Genomic DNA, 21980 nt, shown 5'->3' on the forward strand with positions numbered 1-21980 from the left:
AAAAATCTTGTCTTTTGGTATAAGGCATAATGGTAATACCTAGTCATATAAATATGTTAGGGTCCTATTGGCTATGGATTTCTTTAACATTAAGGATTTGTTTGATAAGTTGGTAATACCGGATTTGTTTGATAAGTTGGTAATACTTAGATATAGTCATATAAATACTTGGGTGTTCGGTTTGCAAGATTGTATCCGAAATTAAATTTGTAGTGTGTTTGGTTTATGAGATTCAATCTCACAACTCAATTCTAGATGAATAATAATGAGATAATTAGTTATAGATAACCCCCTATGATTAAAATAATCTCACAAGATGTAATCTTGTGAGATTATTTTATCTTGGAAACCGTACACCATCTTATATGACTATTTATCTTAGTCCATCCATGCCTACAGCTTTTTCCTCAAGATACAATGATACTGTATTTCACGGATACCATTTTTGCCTCATTTATTTACCCAGAAAAAAAATCTGTGTCATACCCTTGCATCAATCTTCCACATACGAACCCTTCATCCATGATTCTTCCCCTTCCAGTCGTCGCCTAATTTCGTACCACTGGCCCCTTACTCTGTCTGCGGATTCTACAAGGTGACATTAATCACGGCGGTAGTATTTTCAATCTCAGTGACCCTTCAATATTTTGAGCGTATTTCACTCTGCGGACGCCGTCGGAACATGGCCATTGGCGCATCACTACCGATTCATTACCTAGCTTTCTATTGTGTTGACTGATTCTTCAAAGCTGGAGTGATTCTCTAAGGCAGTAATGATATCTGCTGGGCTAATTTGATTTTCCCAAATTTTTGCTTCAATTGGAGGAGGATACCCTATTTGCTGCTCTTGAAATGATTCCAGATTCTCAATTTTTGGGGAGAGATTGCTTGCTTTGTTCTTCGTGGAATGTAGGTCTTTTTTTAATCAAAGGCAATTAATTACTTGATTACATTATTAACAACTAATGAGTTATCGAAAATAAGAGTAATATGCCATTTCATGTGCTGTCTAATACATTAGACTAATAAACATGAGACGGAGGCATTTCTTTTGACAATACTTATTAGGGTCTAAAGAAGTGTAAATCAAACATCCTACATATTAGTATATATATATCAATAGAAGTACAAATACAAATACAGAAAGCCACATTCACTACTCGGAACCCTTAACATCCTGAAACACCATACTACTCTCTAGTACTGAATAAACTGATCGATTAAATGAGAGCACCCATTTACCACACACTAATAGTTTACTTTATTCGATTAGTATTATAGTAGTAATATAGAATTGAGTCCCTCTGTTTATGATCTAAATTTGAGAGACGTGGATGTGATATCCATTTGGAAACTGCAAACCAGGACTTCTAACAATCTCCCCTCCTTTGATTGCTTTCCACCTGCAAATCATATATTACATCAATACGATTTCACCAAATTATTAAATTAATCAAAATGATCTATTAATTAGTAATTACTTGTATTTTGTGACCAAGCAATGGAGAAAGACGGCCATCTGTAGCTTCGCGAAATCCGCTCCCACGCACACTCTCAACCCGCCTCCGAACACCATGAATTTCCTCGATGCCACATGTGTGTCTACTCCCTACATCGTTCAAACAATATATTATACTCCCTCCCTTCGTCTCACTCTGCATGCTTCAATTTATTATAGTTACAATTTGCATGATTGAAATTTGAAAACGAAGTTGTTCGACTTGCCTCCCATCGCGATGGATTGAATTCGAGCGGATGCTTGTATGTGTTCGGGTCTAAGTGAACGGTTGGAGGGCATACCATAACAGCCCAACCTGCCGGTATTGTATACTCTGCAAATCATATATAGTTAGGGTTTACTACTACTAATTTTTAAATTACACACAATTAATACTATAATTCTAACCTTTAAATTTAATATCTTGCAATGCTTTTCTAAAAATCACAGGAGCAATATTGGCCAGCCTCATAGTTTCATTAATGATCTGCATGCAAGCAAAACTACGTATCGTTATCAAAATATTCAATTTCAATAATGGTATATTATGATATATAAATTGAAATATAAATACACCTGAAATGTGAATTTCATCGATTTGTATTCACTCCATGTTAGTCCCGAATCTGGATTCTCTCTCCTTTTTATGATTGCCTCGTGTTCTTCCTGCAACGCGACATCCCAAATTAAAATTTGTATGCATTTATAGGGACATAAAAAAAAATGTAGTACTAATAAGTTGAGGAGATTAAGAAGAAATTAATAGTGACCGTTAATTGTTGTAGAATAGAGGGATGGTCGGATAGAAATTTGACAGCTAAAGTGAGTGCCACCGAGGTAGTTTCATAGCTAGCGAAGAGCATCACGAACATCTAATCCAAAGCGATATCCTCTGTAAGCATCGTATCCTTTCGCTCGACCTCTTTCAACACATAATCGAAGAAATCACTCTGTGTTTGTCGCGGCCTTTGTCGTCTTTCTTCAAGCATATCCTTCAGCATCTTCATCGCCTTCTTTCTCCCCTGATCAAATTTAATGAACATGGCTTAATTATATTAGGTGTTGCAAAATTAGTAGATAAAATAATGAGAGATGATCATGATATATATACTTGTAAGCATCGGTGGAAAGGTGTTCCGGGAAAGTTGAGGGGAAAGGAGATCAATCCCTTTATGAAAGCTTCAAAGTATCCCCTCAAGTCTTCACTCGATTTTTGTGAGTCATAACTGATGAGCTTTTTCCCGGTGAGATCAAATATCATCTGCAAATTAAAACAAATTAATTAATAGGGTGCATTTTATTTTCTCTTTTTGAATAGTACCTCTCAAAATTGAGTGTACCTGAGCTGTAGTTTCCTTGAGATCAACTATGTCCTGGGTCGACCACATGGCCAAGTAGCGATTGGAGGTGGCCTCGACTTCCGGAAGCATGGTCATGAGGCTTTCGGGGCCGACTAAACTGAGCACCATGTTCTTGAGCTACTTGAACACGGAGCCATGCAGATTGGCTAGGCTTTTTGTTCCGAAGATTTGGGTGAATGAATGTGTAGGGATACCAGCTCTCGAACAACACTCCCTCCTTTCATTAATATATGTTTTATTTGGAGTTGTATAAAATTACATAAAAATATTTATGTAATGTGTATTGGTTCTTTGCTTTATAATTGGGCTTGTATTTTAAAGGAAATCAAACTTGAGATATCACAATTCACAGGTTCTATATTTTAGATCAATGTCTAACAAGGAATAGGTAGCGGGAGTACTACTTTATTTGACTTCTTCAATTATTCAGAGCACACAATCGCAATGTCATTGCATGTAGTGGTCCACTAAAGTTAAGCAAAAACATGCTGATTAATATTATCTCCTTTCATTAATATATGTTTTATTTGGAGTTGTATAAAATTTTTAAAATTATTTGAGTTTGTTATAAGTAATTATGGCAACCGAATATAAATTTCACTTTTAGTAATAATTTTTTTATTAATTGAGACAATATATCTAAAATTGATCAATGAAATACTTTAATAGTGAATACTTGTAAATTGAGATATTTAATGGTAGATGAAAGAATTAATTAGTATATTTAATGGGAACTAGTGTATTTAAAGAAAATGGGCAACAATTAAAAAATAAGGGTGTTTAGACTGGAGTGGGGGGGCCATGCAACACACACACACACACACAAAATCCAAATGGACATAAAAGATTAAGGAAAGCTAAAGCTAGTAATCTAGTACTTCTATAAAATAGTTATACCGTTTAAAACATTTATTCATTCAAGAACGCTCCTAGAGCAAGCACAAAATCAAGACAAACGTTGTTGCACCTAAAGAGTTAGTTTTGAAAATTGGAGAATTCATTTTCAAAGATTAGTTTAGACATTGATGTTGCAATTTTTATCACATTCAGCGTTTTAATGGTTTGTAATATCTAATCAAGGAAAATATTAATAACAATAAATTTGAATTCATTTTATAGAAGATATTTTAAACTATCGACAAGATCACTTAAGTTTCGTTGGAATATTGACTGAATAAATTTTTTCAATTTCTTGTTCTTTATGAAAAATCTAAAAAGCTCACATGCTAGGAAGCTACCAAAGAAAATCACTCCCTCCTTACTAAAAAGGTATGAACATTTGATTCGGCATTATATAATTATTAAAATAAGAGAGAGATAAATGATAGTATAAGTATAGTTAGTGAAGAGTGAGCTCCACATCATTAATAGTATAGATAATTGTATAAGGCTACCAATTGTAAATGAAATAATGTGTAAGGGTAATGAATTATTTAACTATTCTAAAATTTGATAGTTCATACTATTCAGAAATGAACTAATAAAGAAATAATTCACTCTTTTCAGAGATTGAGATTAATGAAGTTCACTCAAGACTATTTCTTTTCAGAGATTGAGAATAATGAAGTTCACTCAAGACAATGTAAAATTGTTAAAACTATTGTGTAGCATTCCGCATTTTATAAGATTACAAATTAATTCAAGAGTTTTGATCAATAGTGAATTTATCTATTTCTAGGAGTTGATGTAAATTTAAGAATTGCAGTATGCAATAAGCCCAATAGCCTGAATGACAGAATGAATGCTTTAAAATTGTTCAAATTGGGATATACCAAGAGTTTTGGGCTGAATATATTCTATGATCCCATATTTCTGTGTTAGTATTCCACAATGATTAGCCTCATTGGCCCAAATTATGGATAATAGTAGTATCTATCCTAATCTAAAGTGCAAGTTTGATGAAAAGTCCTTAATGACCTTTTAGGAGGGAAAATGAAAAAATGAGGTGTCTTCTATTCAAAAATAATTTTTTAAGGCAAAAACAATTGGACAAATAATAGCCCAATAAAATGCCAACTTCTAGTTTTAAAACACATTTAAATAGTGCACTACCATTAAATTTTTTTTTTATAATTAAGTTATTAAATTTATATATTAATTAGACTTATATTTGAGTTAAATTGGAATTGTGCTAGAGAGTTTAGTTTGCCTTCCATTTATTTAGGTTAAAATTGAGATTTAATCATTTATTGCAATACTTTTTCTCCGAAGTAATTCACAAGCTAAACGACAAGACATATATATAATGCTTACAATTTCATATCCTATATTTACTCAATTACAGTTTTTAGTTCTTATATTTTAATTCGCCTCTAATTAATCAATACTATTAAGTTTATAGATTAAACTAAGGAATAAGATGACATTATATATATTTAAAATTAAATCAAACTTATAAAGTTTGTATAACTTCTTAATATAAAGAGTTGTGTAAATTCTCACATTATTCAAAACAAAAAAGATGCATAAAATATTATTGTTATTTTAAATGATAGTAGTAATTTACTTTTTATACGTATATGTGGCGGGAAGTAAGAAATTTATTCTTTCCAATATAAAAAATTCATTTAGTCTTTGGCAATGTATATCAAGTTATGCTATGGTCTGAAATTAAAAGAAAAAAATAAACAGTCAACTAAAATGTGATTATTGGATAATACAAATTTTCTAACTTGACTTCTCAAAGAAGTTTTAAATTTATATGATTTAAATTATTCATATATTTAATGTGGATATGTTTAATATTCCATATATTTTTTCAAATTAATTTTTTATAAATTAAGCTATTAAATTTATATATTAATTTGCCTTTTATTTGGATTAATGACTTGCATCGCACTTTCAATAAACATCTTTACTCACACATATTTTCTTTATTTGTATATCTTATTCTAATTAATTCATACTCTTAGATCATTAGTCACACATCTTATTTTTGTCATTATTTTTATTGTTTTTACTTCACTTAGATTATAAATTAAAATTGCATAAATGTTTCATTCATTGGGGAGTAGTAAATTCTTCATTTTGAGTGAGACAAGATAAGTACATTTCTGTTTTTTAAAATCTCCATATTGCTTTCAATTCTTATTTTCTATATATTTATTATATTTTATATTCATTATTTGAAACTCTTATGTCTCGTGCATAGCTCGGGTGTTAATACTAGTTCTAATAAAAGGATTAGTGTTAATTTTGTTCCAGTAAATAGACAATTAAGATTTAAGCAGATATGCGTGGCAAGTTGGCAACTAGCAAGTCAAATACGTACTGGACTATTATTTAAATGCAATGACTTGCGATGCTTCATATGTCATCATAAAAAAGAAATGGTACTAGTAATTTAATATGTAACGCGATGTTGGATAATTTCGACTTTTCAAACATACAATATTACCAAAATGTCATAGGTTTTTCAAACGTACATATAAATAAAGTGAGTGTATTCAATTGCTGACTATAACTTTAATGCCTAACTATCACTAATTTAAGATCATAAAATTTTAGAATTTAACTATTTATAAATTGCTTTTCATTTATTTATTCTTTAAATATAAAAATAATAAAATTACCAAAATTAGGGTTTTGAATCAAATTGTCAATGTAGGGGTTGTTCGGTTTGTAAGATTGTATCTCGAGATTAAATATGTAGTGTGTTTGGTTCATGAGATTGAATCTCACAACTCAATCCTAGATGGATAATCATGTGAATTAGTCATAGTCAACCCCCCCAACTAAAATAATCTCACAACTTAAACAATTTAACATTGACATTGTATATGCATTATATTGACATATTATGATAGTTACGTTGACATTCAATTGCTTCTTGATAATTACGAAAATTCAAGATTTTTTTTTAAATTTTGATGTCGGAACTTATGCAAGTGAGATCCCGTCCTTATAAAATTACCGTTAATTTGATATATGTTATGTAAAATAATAATTTAAATTGCAATAGTTAAGTATAGAGATATTTTTACAAAGTTAGTGATAACTAACTTTTGGTCAATTAACATTAATATCCATAATTAATTTTTTTGTGCATACTCATAAATGAATAATCTTGTACCTTGATTTAATTATTCAATGCCTATTATTTAGTTGTTGTTAGCAATTTCTAAAGGAATTAGCAATACGACGCAACCATAGATAAAACATGAAATACAGGGCCGTCCCGACAAAATCAGAGGCCCTGTGCAAAAATCTAAAATGAGGCCTACCACTATAGAAAAAAAGACAATGCATTTTAAAGCTATATGATAATTAAAGAAAAAAAGACAATGCATTTTAAAGAAATATACTATAGAAAAAAAGACAAATTGATGCGTTTGCGCTGCTCCCAATCGCAATGGCCGATGATGGCAGGCGCTGCAGAAGCGATCAACGATGGCTCTGGTGAGCTGGTCCTTGTTGCGGCGTTTGTCGATGAGGAACACCGAACACGAACAGGCGGCTCCCAGGTCTACGATCGGGAAAAGAAACCGATCAGAATTGGAGTCACGGTGCTAGAAAAAGGCCTAGGCGTTGCTATACAAGAAAAATAGCTTTGTTGGGCTGAAAAAATAGGAATACATGTATATGAGCTGAAATATTTCAGAGGCCCCTGAAAATTGGGGGCCCTGTGCGGTCGCACAGGCGGCACGGGCCAAGGGACGGGCCTGATGAAATATAACAAGCTTTAAAATATTATGCTTACGTGTATTCTGTAAATGTAGATTACTATTTTAAGGTCGTTAAACTTATCTAGTAACTCCAAACAAATATATTAAATCCTTATAATATCTGTCACCAGTCTTAGATTTATCTTTATTGAACAAATAATTATAGTGTTATCAATTCTAGTTTTGTAGATCGATTCCCCATATGTCATCCAACCACACATATATTGTTTGTTCAACGACTATAAACATGATCTCATATTATTGAACAAAAGTAAATATAGTCTTTGGATATCAAAAACCAGAATTTAAATGGACATGAAGAGTTTATATACTCTCTTCGTCCACGAAATAGTCTCATTTTCCTATTTTGGAATGTCCACAAAAAATAGTCTCATTTCTAAAAATGGAAAGTTTCTCTCCCATACATAATACATTATTTTTTTCTTTTACTTTACTAATTTCTCATTAAGACTCACGCTGTCCACAAATTAGACTATTTATTATAGTCGGAGCCACAGAGGGAGTATAAGCTCTAAAGTTACGCATTAAACAAAGTTTAACCATAAGTTTGCTCCAAAACTAATCCATCCTTTACTTATTGTGATTAAGTAAAAAAAATCTAAAAGGTCATTCATTAACTAATAAAGCAAATAAATTTTAAAAAAATCTCTTGAACATAAGAACAAATAAAACTTAAAATAAATAAACGAAAAGAAAATCCTAATTGATACAAGGAAAAAATATCAAAGCCAATTTATATTGGTTAATATTTATATCTAATTGACTAATAAAGCAAATACATATCAAAATAACTTAAATTTTAGGAAACTCTAATTTATAAGGAAAATGAAAAATAAGCTAACTAATTATGCATTTGATACAAACTAAAAAAATCTGCATGTCCACAATTAACGACCTTGTAGTTTAATTGTATGATTTGCTAATGAGACCAAGTTCGTTTAAGCAGATTAAATTCGTCTCACATTCAAATAAAATTTTGTGCAATTACAATCCAAAATGATGTTTTGGTAAATGACTTCAGCAGATTTAGTCACCTCAAATTCTAATATGGCCATTTGGGCCAGAATCCAACTCGTTAACATATTTAAATAATACTATGACTACATAGTATGAACTGGTAAATTAAGTTGATTTATCAAACTTTGGTCAAAATTAAGTAATTTACATACTATTAATCAATTATATTTATTCTTTAATTAATTAACATGCCATATATATGGTTGTTTGGTTTTAAGTTTGAACTTCTAAAACAAGAAGATGAAATCCAACCAAAAAATGGTTAAAGAAGCAATAGAAAAGAAACTCGAGGAAGCCGCATCAAAAGGCGACACAACAGCTCTCAGAAAATTACTCGAACAAGATCCAATCCTTATTCATCAACTCGCATTCCCATATTCAAGAAATCTCCTACACATAGCCACCATGTCTGAACAAGAAGCCATCGTCGAAGAGATAACGACGAGAGATCCACAGCTAGCACGAAATCCAGACTCCCGAAACTCGTCGCCTCTCCACGTGGCGGCAGCGCAGGGAAGCCTTGGGATCGCCGCCAGACTGATCACGGTGGCCCCGGAGATGTGCTGGTGGCGCGACGATCAGGGCATGAACCCGGTTCATGTGGCTGCCGTGAAAGGGCGTGTCGAGGTGGTGAAGGAGCTGCTTCGAGTGGACTCGTTTCCGGCTATGGAGAGAGTGGACCGCGGGCAGACCGTGTTGCATTTGTGCGTGAAGCATCGGCAGATTGAGGTTTTGAAGGCTTTGGCGGACAAGTTGGGGGATCTTGTGTGTGCAAAGGATGATGATGGGGACACGCTATTGCATTTGGCTGTTAGGTCTAATCAAATTGAGGTCATTTTCTACCAATTCTAGTTTTTTTATTGGATTAGTTCATGAACGAACATTGACTATGGAGTATTGTTTTTAGATGGATAAGTTAAAATATGACAAAAGTATTATAAATTCAATACAAAGTTGACATATTGATGTGTAATATATATATATGACAAGTGTATTATGTTGTTTTAATTAGTAATGTAAGAGAGAGAAAAAAAAGTGTGTTAGTAGAAAATAGGTCACATATCAGTAGAGAGAAATAAATTTCCTAAATATAAAGTTTCTATTTTAAGGGGACGGATCAAAAAGGAAAAAAGTTTATATTGTTAGGGGACGGAGGGGTATATATGTTACTCCCTAATCAAATACTGGATATACTCCCTCCGGTCCCCATTAAATGTCCCATATTTATTTATTTGGGACGGTCTCCGATATATGTCCCATTTTAGTTGTACTGTTTTTAGTATATTTCATTAACTCATTCTTTACTCCACATTCCACTAACTTTTTTCATCTACATTCCTTTACAAAATTAAAAAATTTCTTAAATTTCATACCAATCAAATATGAGACATTTAATAAGGACTAAAAAGAATATTACTAATATACTTGGGCTTACTTAACTTTACTGATGAAGTTGTTGATCCAAAATCTCAGATACTACAATACTTGGTGAGAAGCAACAAAATACTGAAGCTAACACTTAATTCCATGGGCAAAACAGCACTTGATATCCTGGAGGAGAGCCCTGAAGACACAACCAACTACATAGAAATGAAGAAAATGCTCACAAGCCTGTCGACACAATCGTTGCTCGACGCCCTCCCAAAGCTCACCGACACGACGATGGTGGTGGTCGTCTTGATCGCCACCATGGCCTTCCAGGCAGCCATCAGCCCCCCAGGCGGCGTGTGGCAGGACGACTCCCCATCCCACAAAGCCGGGGAGGCCGTGATAGCCTCCACCCACCCCAAAATATACAAGGACTTCGTGCGAGCAAACACCACCGCCTTCATTTCATCTCTCGTCACAATCGTCCTCATCACCACCGGCCTGCCGTCGGAGAATTTTTATCTTTATGTAATAGTGATGTACGCGATGTGGGTGTCGTTGGCTTCGATTGCGGTGAGCTATGGAGCGGCGATAACGGTGATTTCTTCGAGTAGGAAAGCGCAGTCTCTCGGCAAAGTTATCAACGTAGTTAATGCGGTGTCCAACAGTGTCAATGGGTTCATATCGATGTATGGTGCTGTACGGCAACTATATTTGTCGTGGAGGAGTAAGCAGCGGCGGCAGCAAGATCTTACTGCGGATTCTTTTGTCCTGCGTGCCTTTTATTGGATTTTCGAGCTGTCGGATCGTCGTTCCGGAGATTTTATTCCCCGTTGGTTTCCGAGGTCGGCTTCTCCACCGCCGGACAATTTTTGATCTCATTGTGTAGACTAATCTATGTATGTGTGTGATATCGATATGCATGTTTGTTCAAACTCTTTTTTTTGTTTATGATTTAGATATGTACGATGAGTGAATTCTTATTGGATGATTTGGTTGACATGAGAATTAGGAGAATTGGATTATTTGAAATAGACGAAACGAGTTATAGAAAGCTCTAACTGAGATATGGATGAGTAAAAAATTTTGATATATGGAGAGATCAATAGAAAAGAAAAATGAATGGGAAAAATAAATTTGACGGATACAAACTATAACTCCTATTTTTAGTATCCAAAATATATAATTTGAGTGTATTAACTTATAAATAAATAAACCTTTTTTTAGCAAACTAATAAAATTCTTTGCTCATCCCATGTTTAGTGGTATAATACCATAAAACTTGTTGATTAATTCACCTCTCTCCCCGACTCTCACTCAAGAAGTGCACCATCCTCTGTTCCGCCCTGCAATCATCTCTAACAGAAAATGGGCAGAGCCTCCAAATGGTTCCGAGGCCTACTCACCTTCAACAAGCCCGACCCCACCGCCACCCCGCCCTCCAAGAAGAGGTGGACCTTTCCTAAAGGAAAACACCGCCGCCGATCCCACCACCACGCCGTCGTTCCCGGCAGCTACGTCGACGACGATGAGACTAGTAGGCGGGTCATTGCCCTCGCCACCGCCACCGCCGCCGTCGCCGAGGCTGCCGTCGCTGCCGCCCATGCCGCCGCCGCGGTAGCCCAGCTCACCAGCGGCGGAGGTTTCGACCGCGCCACCGCCGCGCATGCTGCCCAAAACGGCGTCGCTTATGCGTGCCCGGAGGAGCGTGCTGCTGTTGTGATTCAATCCCATTTTCGTGCTTATCTCGTAATCTCCTCTCTCCTTCTCTCCATGTTGTATGTAATTTTGTTTTTATGTTATTGCATACATACTATTTTATCCATGTTACAAAACAGGGTTAACTTAACTCCAATTTTTAATCTATTAATATGAAAACAAGCATAATATCAATTGGAATCGTCATAATCTGCCATATCCCTATTTTCATTGCTTTTTGGAATTAAATAGAGAGGAAGAAAATGGTAAATTTTGTGATGCTTTTCTAGTTACTTATTGCACTTGAACAGAGTGAACATTTAGACTTTCATTAATTTGGTGTTTTAACGCTTAACAACCTCAAATGTAATCATATATAGCATGGTCCATTTCACATCTATCACTCATTTTCACCAAATATTGCTACTAATCAAGCCTTTTTTGGAACATACACAGTCGAGGAGAGCTCTACGGGCGCTAAGAGCCTTGGTTAAGCTCCAAGCGGTCGTGAGAGGCCACATTCTGCGGAAGCGGAATGTTGACAAGTTACGACAGCTGCAGGCCCTTGTGCGCGCCCAAGCAAGGGCACTGGCTGGCCGACTTCTCATTGAGGAAAGCACAAAGCCGTCCCAACTCAACCACACAGTAAGACATTGAATAAGATTTGCCTTTGAATTGTCAAACGTAGTATTGAATATCTATCTAACAGGAGAAAGCAGATCACGCAACGCTGGCCGGTGTCAAAATGCAGAGGAGGAAAGGCGATAAGGCGGCATGGGACCAGGGCGACAAGGTTGTACAAGTTGACACGGGAAGACCAAACACAAACCCTGTAGGCAGAACCATCATCCACTCGTCTCAACCAAGCCACAGTTCCGACCATACCACGTGGTCGAGTACATCCCTGCGTTCCCTCACATTAGGCCTAGACGCCAAAGCAACGGGAGCTCCAAGAGGGCGCTGTTCACGCCTGCCAAAAGCTCCCTGAGCAGCTGCACCGAGGAGCCGAGTTACGTGGCTTACAAGGTGATACGAACACTGAGGTGGGTAATAATGATGACAAGAAGATAGGATTTTGAAAATTTGGCCAAAGGAGCAATCTTGGGAGAATGCAGAATAACAACTTTAAGATAATGGCTGAAGACTCATTATCATAAGTTGTTATTATATTTTATTTTACATTTTTGCTATTAAATGGTTGAGTTTGTTGTAGGGGTTTTAGGGTTGCTTGGTACCAGTAATGAAAACAGGGAACCAGTAAAACCAATATCTGTTGAAGTATGCTAAAAAAGAAATAAAGAAACATTACTACAAGTCTTAAAAACAACATTAACATTCTCCATTTGTTCAAAAAGAGCAATATCAGTAGTCTCGTGGATGTTAATTGCTATTCATGTACACAAATATAACAAATATGAATGGATAAAATTAAAAAAACAAACCATAATTTTATATGATGAACACTACGAAGTGAGGTGAGTCGAATAAAGGCAAAAAATATATAACAAAAGCAACCGGTTGAGAAATCCGGATCAGTTGTCGCAGCTCCATCTTGATGTAGGCACGCAGCTAAGGTAATGACACCAACTGCATTTGTCATTCGCGTTTTCACCTTTGAACAGCATCACCAATCCCACTGTAAATCTACAGAATTAGAGCGAATTAACAGTAAAGATCAGTATGATACAGCAAAGTATATGTCCTGGCAGATCAAGCATAAGATGTAGGGAAATCTCACCCGATAATAAACAAAATAGTGGCCGTAATCCAGAAAACGTATTGGTAGACTGTGTATTTGGACTTCAGCCTGGTATCAGCTGGGCGATTCCGGCCTTCCAACCAACCAAACTGGGGACGAGCAAGGAGTATAAACCCGAGGAGGAAACCGGAAAGAAAGCCTTGTCGACATGTGGAAGAATTCCAACAGCCAAGTTGATTGCAATGATGACAATCAGAGTAAAAAGAGCTGCAGCCTGTTCAAACAAATAGGTTTTGTTTAGTTGTTATGGAATTCAAAATCCCTCTTATTGGATTTTCATGTACAAAATCCCTCAAAAAATGATATACATAGCAGAACTTACCTTGTTTGTATATATAGTCCAGTTAGTAAATAACTCCGATAACATAGCTCCAAGAAGTCCAAACAGAGCACCAGAAGCCCCAACGGAGATGTTATTACGGATGAAAAGGGAAGATAGAATGCTTCCACCAATACCTGACAACAGGTAACGCACTGCATAAACAAGGCCGAGAATATAAATGTGAGATTGTGATATTGAAAAGGAATAGAAAATGAATGATTGATTACAGCAGGACATCCAAAACATGATATACGAATACTGGAAAACTATTTTGAACTTAAATTCTTACAAAATCCAAATTGCTGCTCTAGGCGAATTCCAATAAACACCAAGCTTAGCATATTCGCAAGTAAATGAATTACACCAGCGTGCAGCCAGATGCAAGTAAAGAGCCTCCATGATTGATTCTGGTGCACTATCTTGTCCCACTCAAGCGCTCCAAGTTTTTCCAGTCTGCATAAGAGACAGCGATTAAAAAAACATCCATCTCTAATTTCACATAAAAACTTCGATAGAAGCTATATGATAATCTATGAGAATCACTATAACTAAAATGATTGCAATGAAGTAATCATGCACTTTTTTTCATCAGGGTAGGTATTCCAGATATTAAAGGAACTATTTTTAATACTCACCAATTAGCTGCTTGTATCGTAAAGAAGAAAAGAAGTAATAATCTTTAAAATTATTATGCATCAGAGTGCTCTCTTATGTCAATTACAAAACTTAGCAAGAAAACCAATGGAAAAGAAAGTTCCTAGATTTTATAGCTCATTTGAAAATATTACTATAAATTAACAAGGACATCCTAAAAGGAGGACACAAAGTTTATTTTGCTATGAAGATGCTAGATCAGAGTGTTTATTTACTCTAAATTCCAGTGATTGACCGACCCTTTAAGTAGACCATCTGTATTTCATACCTATAAGGACTAGCTCATCCAAAAAAAAAGAACAAAAAGATCTTCCTTCTGTACCAAAAGACTTTTGGCATTGAGGTCCTAAGAGCATGCGTAACGCAAGGGGCCGGGCCGCATCTCGCGAGTCCCGGCCCGTCCCGAGCGTTGCACGGAGGAGAGTCACGGCCCAGGCCGCTCCCGGGGCCGCGTTCCTGGCCTGGCTAGCGTCCCGCGTCCCGGCCCGGGACGGCGTTGCACAGTGACGGGCCGCAAGGCGCGAGTCCCGGCCCAGCGTTGCACGGTGACGGGCCGGGCCGCAAATCCATTTTTTTTTAATTCGATGTCTATAAATACGAGCCTTTGTTGTGCATAAATCTTACGTGCATTCAATTTCAATCCTACGTTACATTTCAATCATCTATTAACTCGAACAATTATACCCTTTGTGTCGGTGTAAATGGATTGGTTCAACATCGATCAACGTGAGATGGAGGAGTTCGTTAACTCGAACAATTGGTACATACCGGCGTCGCCACCATCGCAGCCGACGCCTAGTCCGGGAGTCGGTAGCAACGTCGATGGAACATCGCCGGTCACCACCGAAGAGTTCGAGGTCAGTGAGATGGAGTCCGCTCAAGAGCGGGGCAAGGGGAAGGTGGGCGAGGAGGATGGGCCGAAGAAGTACAGTCCGCAAGAGACAATGTGGCTTGCGAGGAACTACATCGACGTCGCCGAGGATCCTATCATCGGCAACCAGCAAACCAGCAAGGTTTTTTGGGAGCGGATTGCTGAGAAGTATAACGCTGGCACAGCGAGGCGGACCTCGTCCAGATGGCGAAGGATGCGTTCTTCACTGACGGGAAGAAGGCCTTCAAGTACATCGACGTTTGGAAGCTCGTCGAGAAGAGCCCGAAGTACACCAGCAGTGCCGAGCTGGCGGCAACTGGGGCGGTGAAGAGAACCAAAGTTTCCGCCTCCGGAAACTACTCTTCGAGCGAAGAAGGTCCGGCGATCGACCTCAACGTGACGGACGACGACGTCTTCGGCTCCTCTCCTAGCATTCAGAGCCGCCCGATGGGAACAAAGGCGGCCAAGAGGAAAGCAAAGGGGAAGGCAACTGCGAGCAACTCCGCTATGGTGCCACCACCGACCAATCCGTCTCTGGATAAGATGTCAGACACTTTGTCGGAGATGAATATTACATGGCGGATGAGCCAGCTGACGGAGTTGACAGCGAGGGATACATCGAAGATGTCGGACGAGGAGCTCGAGTTGCACCGTGAGATGATCGCCTACCTTCGCGCCCAAATGAAGAAGTAGTAGTCGTGGCCCGGGTTTCTTGTATTTTAAATTTGCTTCGTCTAGTAATGTAATGTTAATTTCGAATGAACAATGCATTTTCCCGGTTTCAATTGTTCAACGAATTGCGTTTTCGAGTTAAATAGGTTGGAGTTGTGAATAGTGTCATTTATTAGTTGCAGCCCGAGTTGCGGCCTGCAGGGTTACAGCAGTTGGGGCCTGGGCCGCAACTGTAGAGGAATGATGACGTGGAGGGGATTTGGGGCCGGAAATGGGGACGGGGTTACTGATGCCCTAAGGATCAGCTTAGTTGCCAGCCAGGCTAGAAGAATAAAGCAGACATAATTCATGATGGAATTAGAAATAATATTAATCCTAATATCTAAATCAAAATTCTGTCACAATCACAATCATAAATAACTGCTAAAGATAGGTTCTCCATTTATGAGCTTCGAAACTTTATCCGCTAATTAATAGCCACAGAATTATAAACACACACAAATTAAACTGAATTATTGAGGACCTATGAAGGGAAAGATCACATCACAACCAAAATTGAGAAACGAAAGGCAACAAATTAAGCACAGAATGAGTAATGAAAACAGAATTGAAGAGGGGAAAGGAGGGTTTACGTAGAGGAAGAGGGGCCGAAGAGAGGGTTTTGGCGGAGGGGCTGAAAGGAGAGGCGGCGGAGGAACTTGGCAACGCAATCTCCGTGATTCTTGGGGCAATTATTGACGAACATGATCACCACGAACATGGCGACGTTGGCCAGAACGATCATCGGAACAAGCCAGGAAGTCCAGTAGGTGTCGTGATAATCATTATCGTAGGTGCCAACTCCGCCAGCGTAGTAGCTCTGGTTACGGTCCCCTCTCCGGATCTCCATGTCCAATCATTCTTCCCTTCTCTTCCCTTAGCTAGTTGATCTACTGTAAATCCAACTCCTGCAGTTATAAATGTCACAATTGGATTGGAGTTTGTTATTGCAATAAATGGAGTTTGAGTTAGAGAGAGAGGTGGGTGGGGCTGTGTTACTTATGGAAGTTTTTGGATTGAAAACGCGTAAGCATTGCAGTTGAGGTGGAGAAGGGTGCCACTGTCTCAACATATGTTTGTTTATCATTTGTATATTGTCTGATGGAGATTGCAAGACACAGACACACGAATCTGCATCTTTAACTGTCTAATGACTATTCATTTACCTACCTCCACGGTTTCATTACATTTTAAATTTCCCACAAATTTTAGTACTATAATTTTATTTTACTACTATAAGTTAAAAGAACAAAACAAAACAAAACAAAACAAAACAAAATAAAATAAAAGAAAGAATGAAATAAATGATATATGAGACTTTTGGGATAAATGAGACATAAGTAGAAATAAAAGGTAATTAAAGTATTGCTAGAGGGGAATAATGTTCACCTTTCTCAAGAACAAGAGCTCAGAGTATAAAAGCTCAAACTAAAATTAATATTCAAAGTCTGTCTTTTTAGTTTAACAATAAGACATTTATATAGATAAAGGGAAATCCTAAACATATAAAAAAAATAAAACTTAAAGGAAATAACTAAAAGAAAATAAATAAAAAAGAAAACCAAACAATAGGGAACCCTAATTGGTAGAAGGAAAATCAATATTTTTTCATTTACTAATTCTACTAACTAGGAAATAAATAAAACTCAAAAATAATTTACTTAGCTTTCAAGTTTTGTGTGTTGCATCAACAAGTATGTTATTTTTATGAGACATAAAAATATGGAAAGAGTTTTTATTTTGTGAGATACTTTTATGCTATGAATAATATTATTGTTTGATACGTGCAAGTATTTATTATTGGTGAGAAAATGAGAGAAAACGCTTAAAACATAACGAAAGTTCCCAACTATATTTACATTAACTTCCAATATATTCTTGCTCTTTTTATCTGAATGTATATTTGTCTGAAATCATTTAATGTCCATTATAAGATCATATGTTTCCAGTGTTAATATAAGAAACACAATTGTCTCTTGAATAACTTGTTTGAGTCATATCCACAAAACTGAGGGGGAATTTTTTATTTGTGTTACATATGTTACAATTGCCTGGACGGCAATCAAAACCTCAATTTTAGCAAGATCAAGCACTCTATCAAGCTTTATTTATTATTTTTACGATATTTATAGTGATACTGGTAGTGGAAGGTTGTGGGTTTTATTTGCATTTTTTATAAAACTAGGATCTATTTAAATGTATGGCGTTGTCCTGATTGTGTTCATCGTGGCCAGTCCGTAAGTTATGATTAATACTTTGATTCAAGTTTGTGTAGGGTTTAGAACAATATTTAAATATCGATTATTGGTAAGGAAACAATTGGCAACAATGATTCCAACCAGCGTTCACATGGTCAAAACTTGATAGATTATCATTTTAGTATTTATTACCTGGTCTTGCTAAGTACATCTTCAGAGTAATTTGCATCATCTTATTCTGATTTTGCATATCTGTTTAAATCCGCCTATAAATTACTATAAAACTGTCGATTTGTTTTGATTTTGCAACCAAATTATCATTTTTTTTCTAATTTTGTAACTAATCAAGATTCAAGAATAACATAGCTTGATGACTTACACATGGTACCATTGGACGTCAACCGAAACATCATTGCGATTTGGACAGCGAACAACATCGTAATATATAAGATTAACTAATTTCATTATGTTGATTATGATTTATATTAAGCCATATTAGAGTCATAATTTTGATTTGTTGCAAAATGGATATGAACTATTCAATTAGTCATTAGTTGGTTATTTATAAATGTATTTTAAAGCTGATATGCAAAATAATTTGATGAAAATTTAATAATTTACATACAAATACCCATAATTTCTAGGTATTAACTGTTAGTAAAAAAATCAAAATTACTAATAAATGTAGTAAGATGAGTATATAGAACCGCATAGAATTTACAACAAAATTTAAGTCTAGTAATAAACTTAAATAAAATTTACAACAAAATGTATGGATGTGTTCTATTACGATTTAAAGTAATTATTTAATCTAAAGTTTTCATCACATCAACAATATACCTTTTGTTTTTTAAGTATGGTAAATCTCCCACAATATTTTCCATCAAACACAATTTACTCAATATACAACTCGAATAGCTATTTTTGATTGCCTCGTTGCCAAAAAGAAGACGTTTTCTTGTGTTGTTATAATAATTTCTTGTAATCTAAGAGAGAATTAAAATGGATTTGGAAGTTTGAACAGCTCAATGCGGACAGCTATAATTGCGTGTATGACTGCGATATTGCATCAGATTTATTTGTTTTACATTGTGTAAAGGAACAGTTTACCTTATTGTTAGATGAGGAATCAAATAAACATTATTGTCTTTATTTTATTTTGCTTTACCCGCAAAAAAAATACTATATATTATTATACGTGAGTGGCTAGTTTGTAACATTGTATGCTACAATCACTAGTTTCATTTATTATTTTTTTCCCTCTTGCAATATTTTTTCTGATGGATATAACAATAATACTACTATCTCTCTACAGAATTAGTCAACAAACACTAGAATAATACACCATTGGTTTGACCATGCCTCCTTATTAATTGTATGATGATTGGGAAAATTTTATGACAAAAGTTAATTGCCCATAGTGTGCTTCTAAAAATTTATGGACTTGGCGGTCATTTAGTAATTCTTATTACAATTGACTTATTCTACGTTGTTACTTTTTTTTTTTGGCTCAAATGAAATGTGTATCCAGTTAATCACAATCACAAAGGGCTTTTCTGATAAAATATCATTTTTTAACAAAAAAACCCAAATGTTCATACTCGCCAGTGAATTATATTTACTCAAGATCCTTTTTTTAAACCAAGATTTGTTAGATAATTAAATTTTGTCGTCAATAACATAAAACATACCATCAAGAATGCCAGAAACTAATGTAGAGAATAATACTATCAAACTCAAACTTGATTTAATTATAAGTACATCCGAGTAGATTTTCACAGCATCAATCTTCAAACAACTATACAATCAAAACCAAACTATTTTGATTAGCCCAGCCTTACTACCCATGACCTACCAAAATGTAACACAACGCGAAATATCAACACTATTGAACAAGAATGAGCAGCCAGATCAAAATTTGAAATATAAATTGCGAGGTGAAAATGTAAATAACAATTTAACTAATTTTGCAACCTCTGAAACATAAGTAAAATGTGCAACCTAACTTAAGAAAATTAATGCTATTTATAACAAAAACAAAAGTCTAATAACCTCACAAGATCATGTTTAAGGGCGTACAATAACTCGTAGCTTGAAACAAAAAACAGCACATAACAGCAACGGCATATAACCATTTGTATTCGTTATGCATATAACATATAAAGCAGTAAAATCTTTTTAACGCTTGCCGCCACCACCTCCAATCTTTGGGCCTTTGGGTGCTGCTCCCTTGGCCACATTGGCCTTTCCGGAAGTCTTTTGCTTGGACATAACTTCAGCCTTCTTTGCCTTCTTCTCATCTTTGGTTTTCTTGATTCTCTCCTTAATTTCACTGATATACCAAACAGGTTTAATCATTAATTATAGTAAGTAGAGTGATATTTTGGCATTCAGATTTCAATTCACAGAATTCCATGGTATCTCATACCGTAGAGCAGCTTCACGTGCAGCATCACGAACCTCTGGTTTCTCAGCTCGTTTTTTCTGAATAACTTCTAAGGTGGCACCAACAATAGACCTTGAGTAGGGCTTCTTGTTGGTACGGCGCCTCTTCTTCACAGCTTCGGCAGCAGCATCCTAAGCCAATGAAAAAACAATATAAAATCAATAAAAACTGTCAAATTAAATTGGTTGAATGATAGATATAATTCACCTTTTTATGTTGTTTCCTGTACATAGCAGTCCAAGAAAGCTTAGCAGGCCTCAGGCGATTGTGGAAGTACCTCTTGCATTTCGAGTTAACAAAGAGGAACACCTACAACAGCAGCAAACTCATCTCACAAACCCTAACAAGATGAGGTGCAAATATTAAGGTGTAGGAAAATGCAACCGCTAGCAATGCGGTCATCCTACCTGCGAGTCCGATCTGATAAACCTGATGCCCCTTCCAGGATAGATCTTGGCACCGCTAAAACGGCAAAGTTCCGTCCTAACAACCAAGAACAGATGCAACTAAATCAATACTCAACCGGTATGATACACCATGCAGTGGACAAATGCCACATCTAACAAATAATTATATGCAAGGCAAAAAGAAGATATCACAAATAAAATTAGAGAGTCAAATAGTTCAATTCCTCAATCTCCCAGAGCAGTCAATTTATATCAGAACCAAGGTTATACAGAAGATTCTAAACAACATATCCAAGGCAAACTCAAACAAATTGGCCAGGAAACGATATTTCAAGGTTAAACGAGTAAAATACTTGAATTAGATTCTGCAACTTTCAAACCCAGGGGTAACTAACCAGTAATTGTCCAGCAGTGGGAAAATTAATACGAATGGAAATTGAAATGTACAGAGCACTGAAGCCAAATATGATGATTTTGACAAACTTCTAAATCTACATCCGACGGAAAGCTAAAAAACAAAATCCAACGCAAGCAATCCCTAAAAACATCTACAGGTTGAATAAGTTCCAGAAGCAGGATTGGATTGACTGAAGGATGCGCGATAGCATATAAGGAAAAGCTAACCAGCAGATATCATACAAAAATTACGACTTACTTGAGAACCATGGCTGCAAAATGTTGCTCGGCGCGGGAGGTTTTGTTTATGGTGTTGTAAATGCCAGAAACCCTAAAAGCCGAAAACAGCAATATAAGGCGTTGCAGTGAAATGGGCTCGAAAGGAACTAGGGTAGCAAAGCCCATCTCCCAATCTATAAGGCCCATTTAAAAAATATTTCTGAACCCAATCTTCCCCAGCCCAAACCTTAACAACTTGTCAAAGGTTTGTTTCGAAGCCAATCGAATGAACACAAGCTGCCTAAATTAAATTAAATTAAATTAAATTAAATTAAATTAAATTAAATTAAATTAAATTAAATTAAATTAG

General features: G+C 35.9%; 2 protein-coding genes and 2 pseudogenes across 2 annotated transcripts; 1 reads left to right on the forward strand and 3 right to left on the reverse strand.

Annotated features, from left to right (window-relative positions):
* Positions 1 to 1315: 1315 nt before the first annotated feature.
* Positions 1316 to 8599, reverse strand: LOC121770225 (annotated as a pseudogene).
* Positions 8600 to 8807: 208 nt separating this feature from the next.
* LOC121771340 (ankyrin repeat-containing protein ITN1-like) lies at positions 8808 to 10817 on the forward strand. The gene is made up of 2 exons (XM_042168122.1): positions 8808 to 9392; positions 10035 to 10817. Exons 1-2 carry the CDS (start codon positions 8820 to 8822, stop codon positions 10803 to 10805), a joined length of 1344 nt encoding a protein of 447 aa, XP_042024056.1. The 5' UTR covers positions 8808 to 8819; the 3' UTR covers positions 10806 to 10817.
* A 2127-nt stretch (positions 10818 to 12944) lies between these two features.
* On the reverse strand, positions 12945 to 17126 carry LOC121771146 (annotated as a pseudogene).
* A 3022-nt stretch (positions 17127 to 20148) lies between these two features.
* Positions 20149 to 21726, reverse strand: LOC121769823 (60S ribosomal protein L24-like). The gene is made up of 5 exons (XM_042166586.1): positions 21651 to 21726; positions 20996 to 21071; positions 20796 to 20897; positions 20571 to 20719; positions 20149 to 20474 (listed from the first exon to the last, which is right to left on the reverse strand). Exons 1-5 carry the CDS (start codon positions 21659 to 21661, stop codon positions 20321 to 20323), a joined length of 492 nt encoding a protein of 163 aa, XP_042022520.1. The 5' UTR covers positions 21662 to 21726; the 3' UTR covers positions 20149 to 20320.
* Between the last annotated feature and the right edge of the window lie 254 nt (positions 21727 to 21980).

The sequence above is a fragment of the Salvia splendens genome, chromosome 16 (assembly GCF_004379255.2).
Source record: "Salvia splendens isolate huo1 chromosome 16, SspV2, whole genome shotgun sequence".
In the NCBI taxonomy this organism is placed as follows: domain Eukaryota; kingdom Viridiplantae; phylum Streptophyta; class Magnoliopsida; order Lamiales; family Lamiaceae; genus Salvia; species Salvia splendens.

Coding starts and splice junctions, on each gene's coding strand:
- LOC121771340 (XM_042168122.1), top strand. CDS start 8,820: ATGGTTAAAGAAGCAATAGAAAAGAAACTCGAGGAAGCCGCATCAAAA. Junction 9,393..10,034: donor TTAGGTCTAATCAAATTGAG/GTCATTTTCTAC, acceptor CCAAAATCTCAG/ATACTACAATACTTGGTGAG.
- LOC121769823 (XM_042166586.1), bottom strand. Junction 20,898..20,995: donor TTATCAGATCGGACTCGCAG/GTAGGATGACCG, acceptor CTGCTGTTGTAG/GTGTTCCTCTTTGTTAACTC. Junction 20,720..20,795: donor ACAGGAAACAACATAAAAAG/GTGAATTATATC, acceptor TCATTGGCTTAG/GATGCTGCTGCCGAAGCTGT.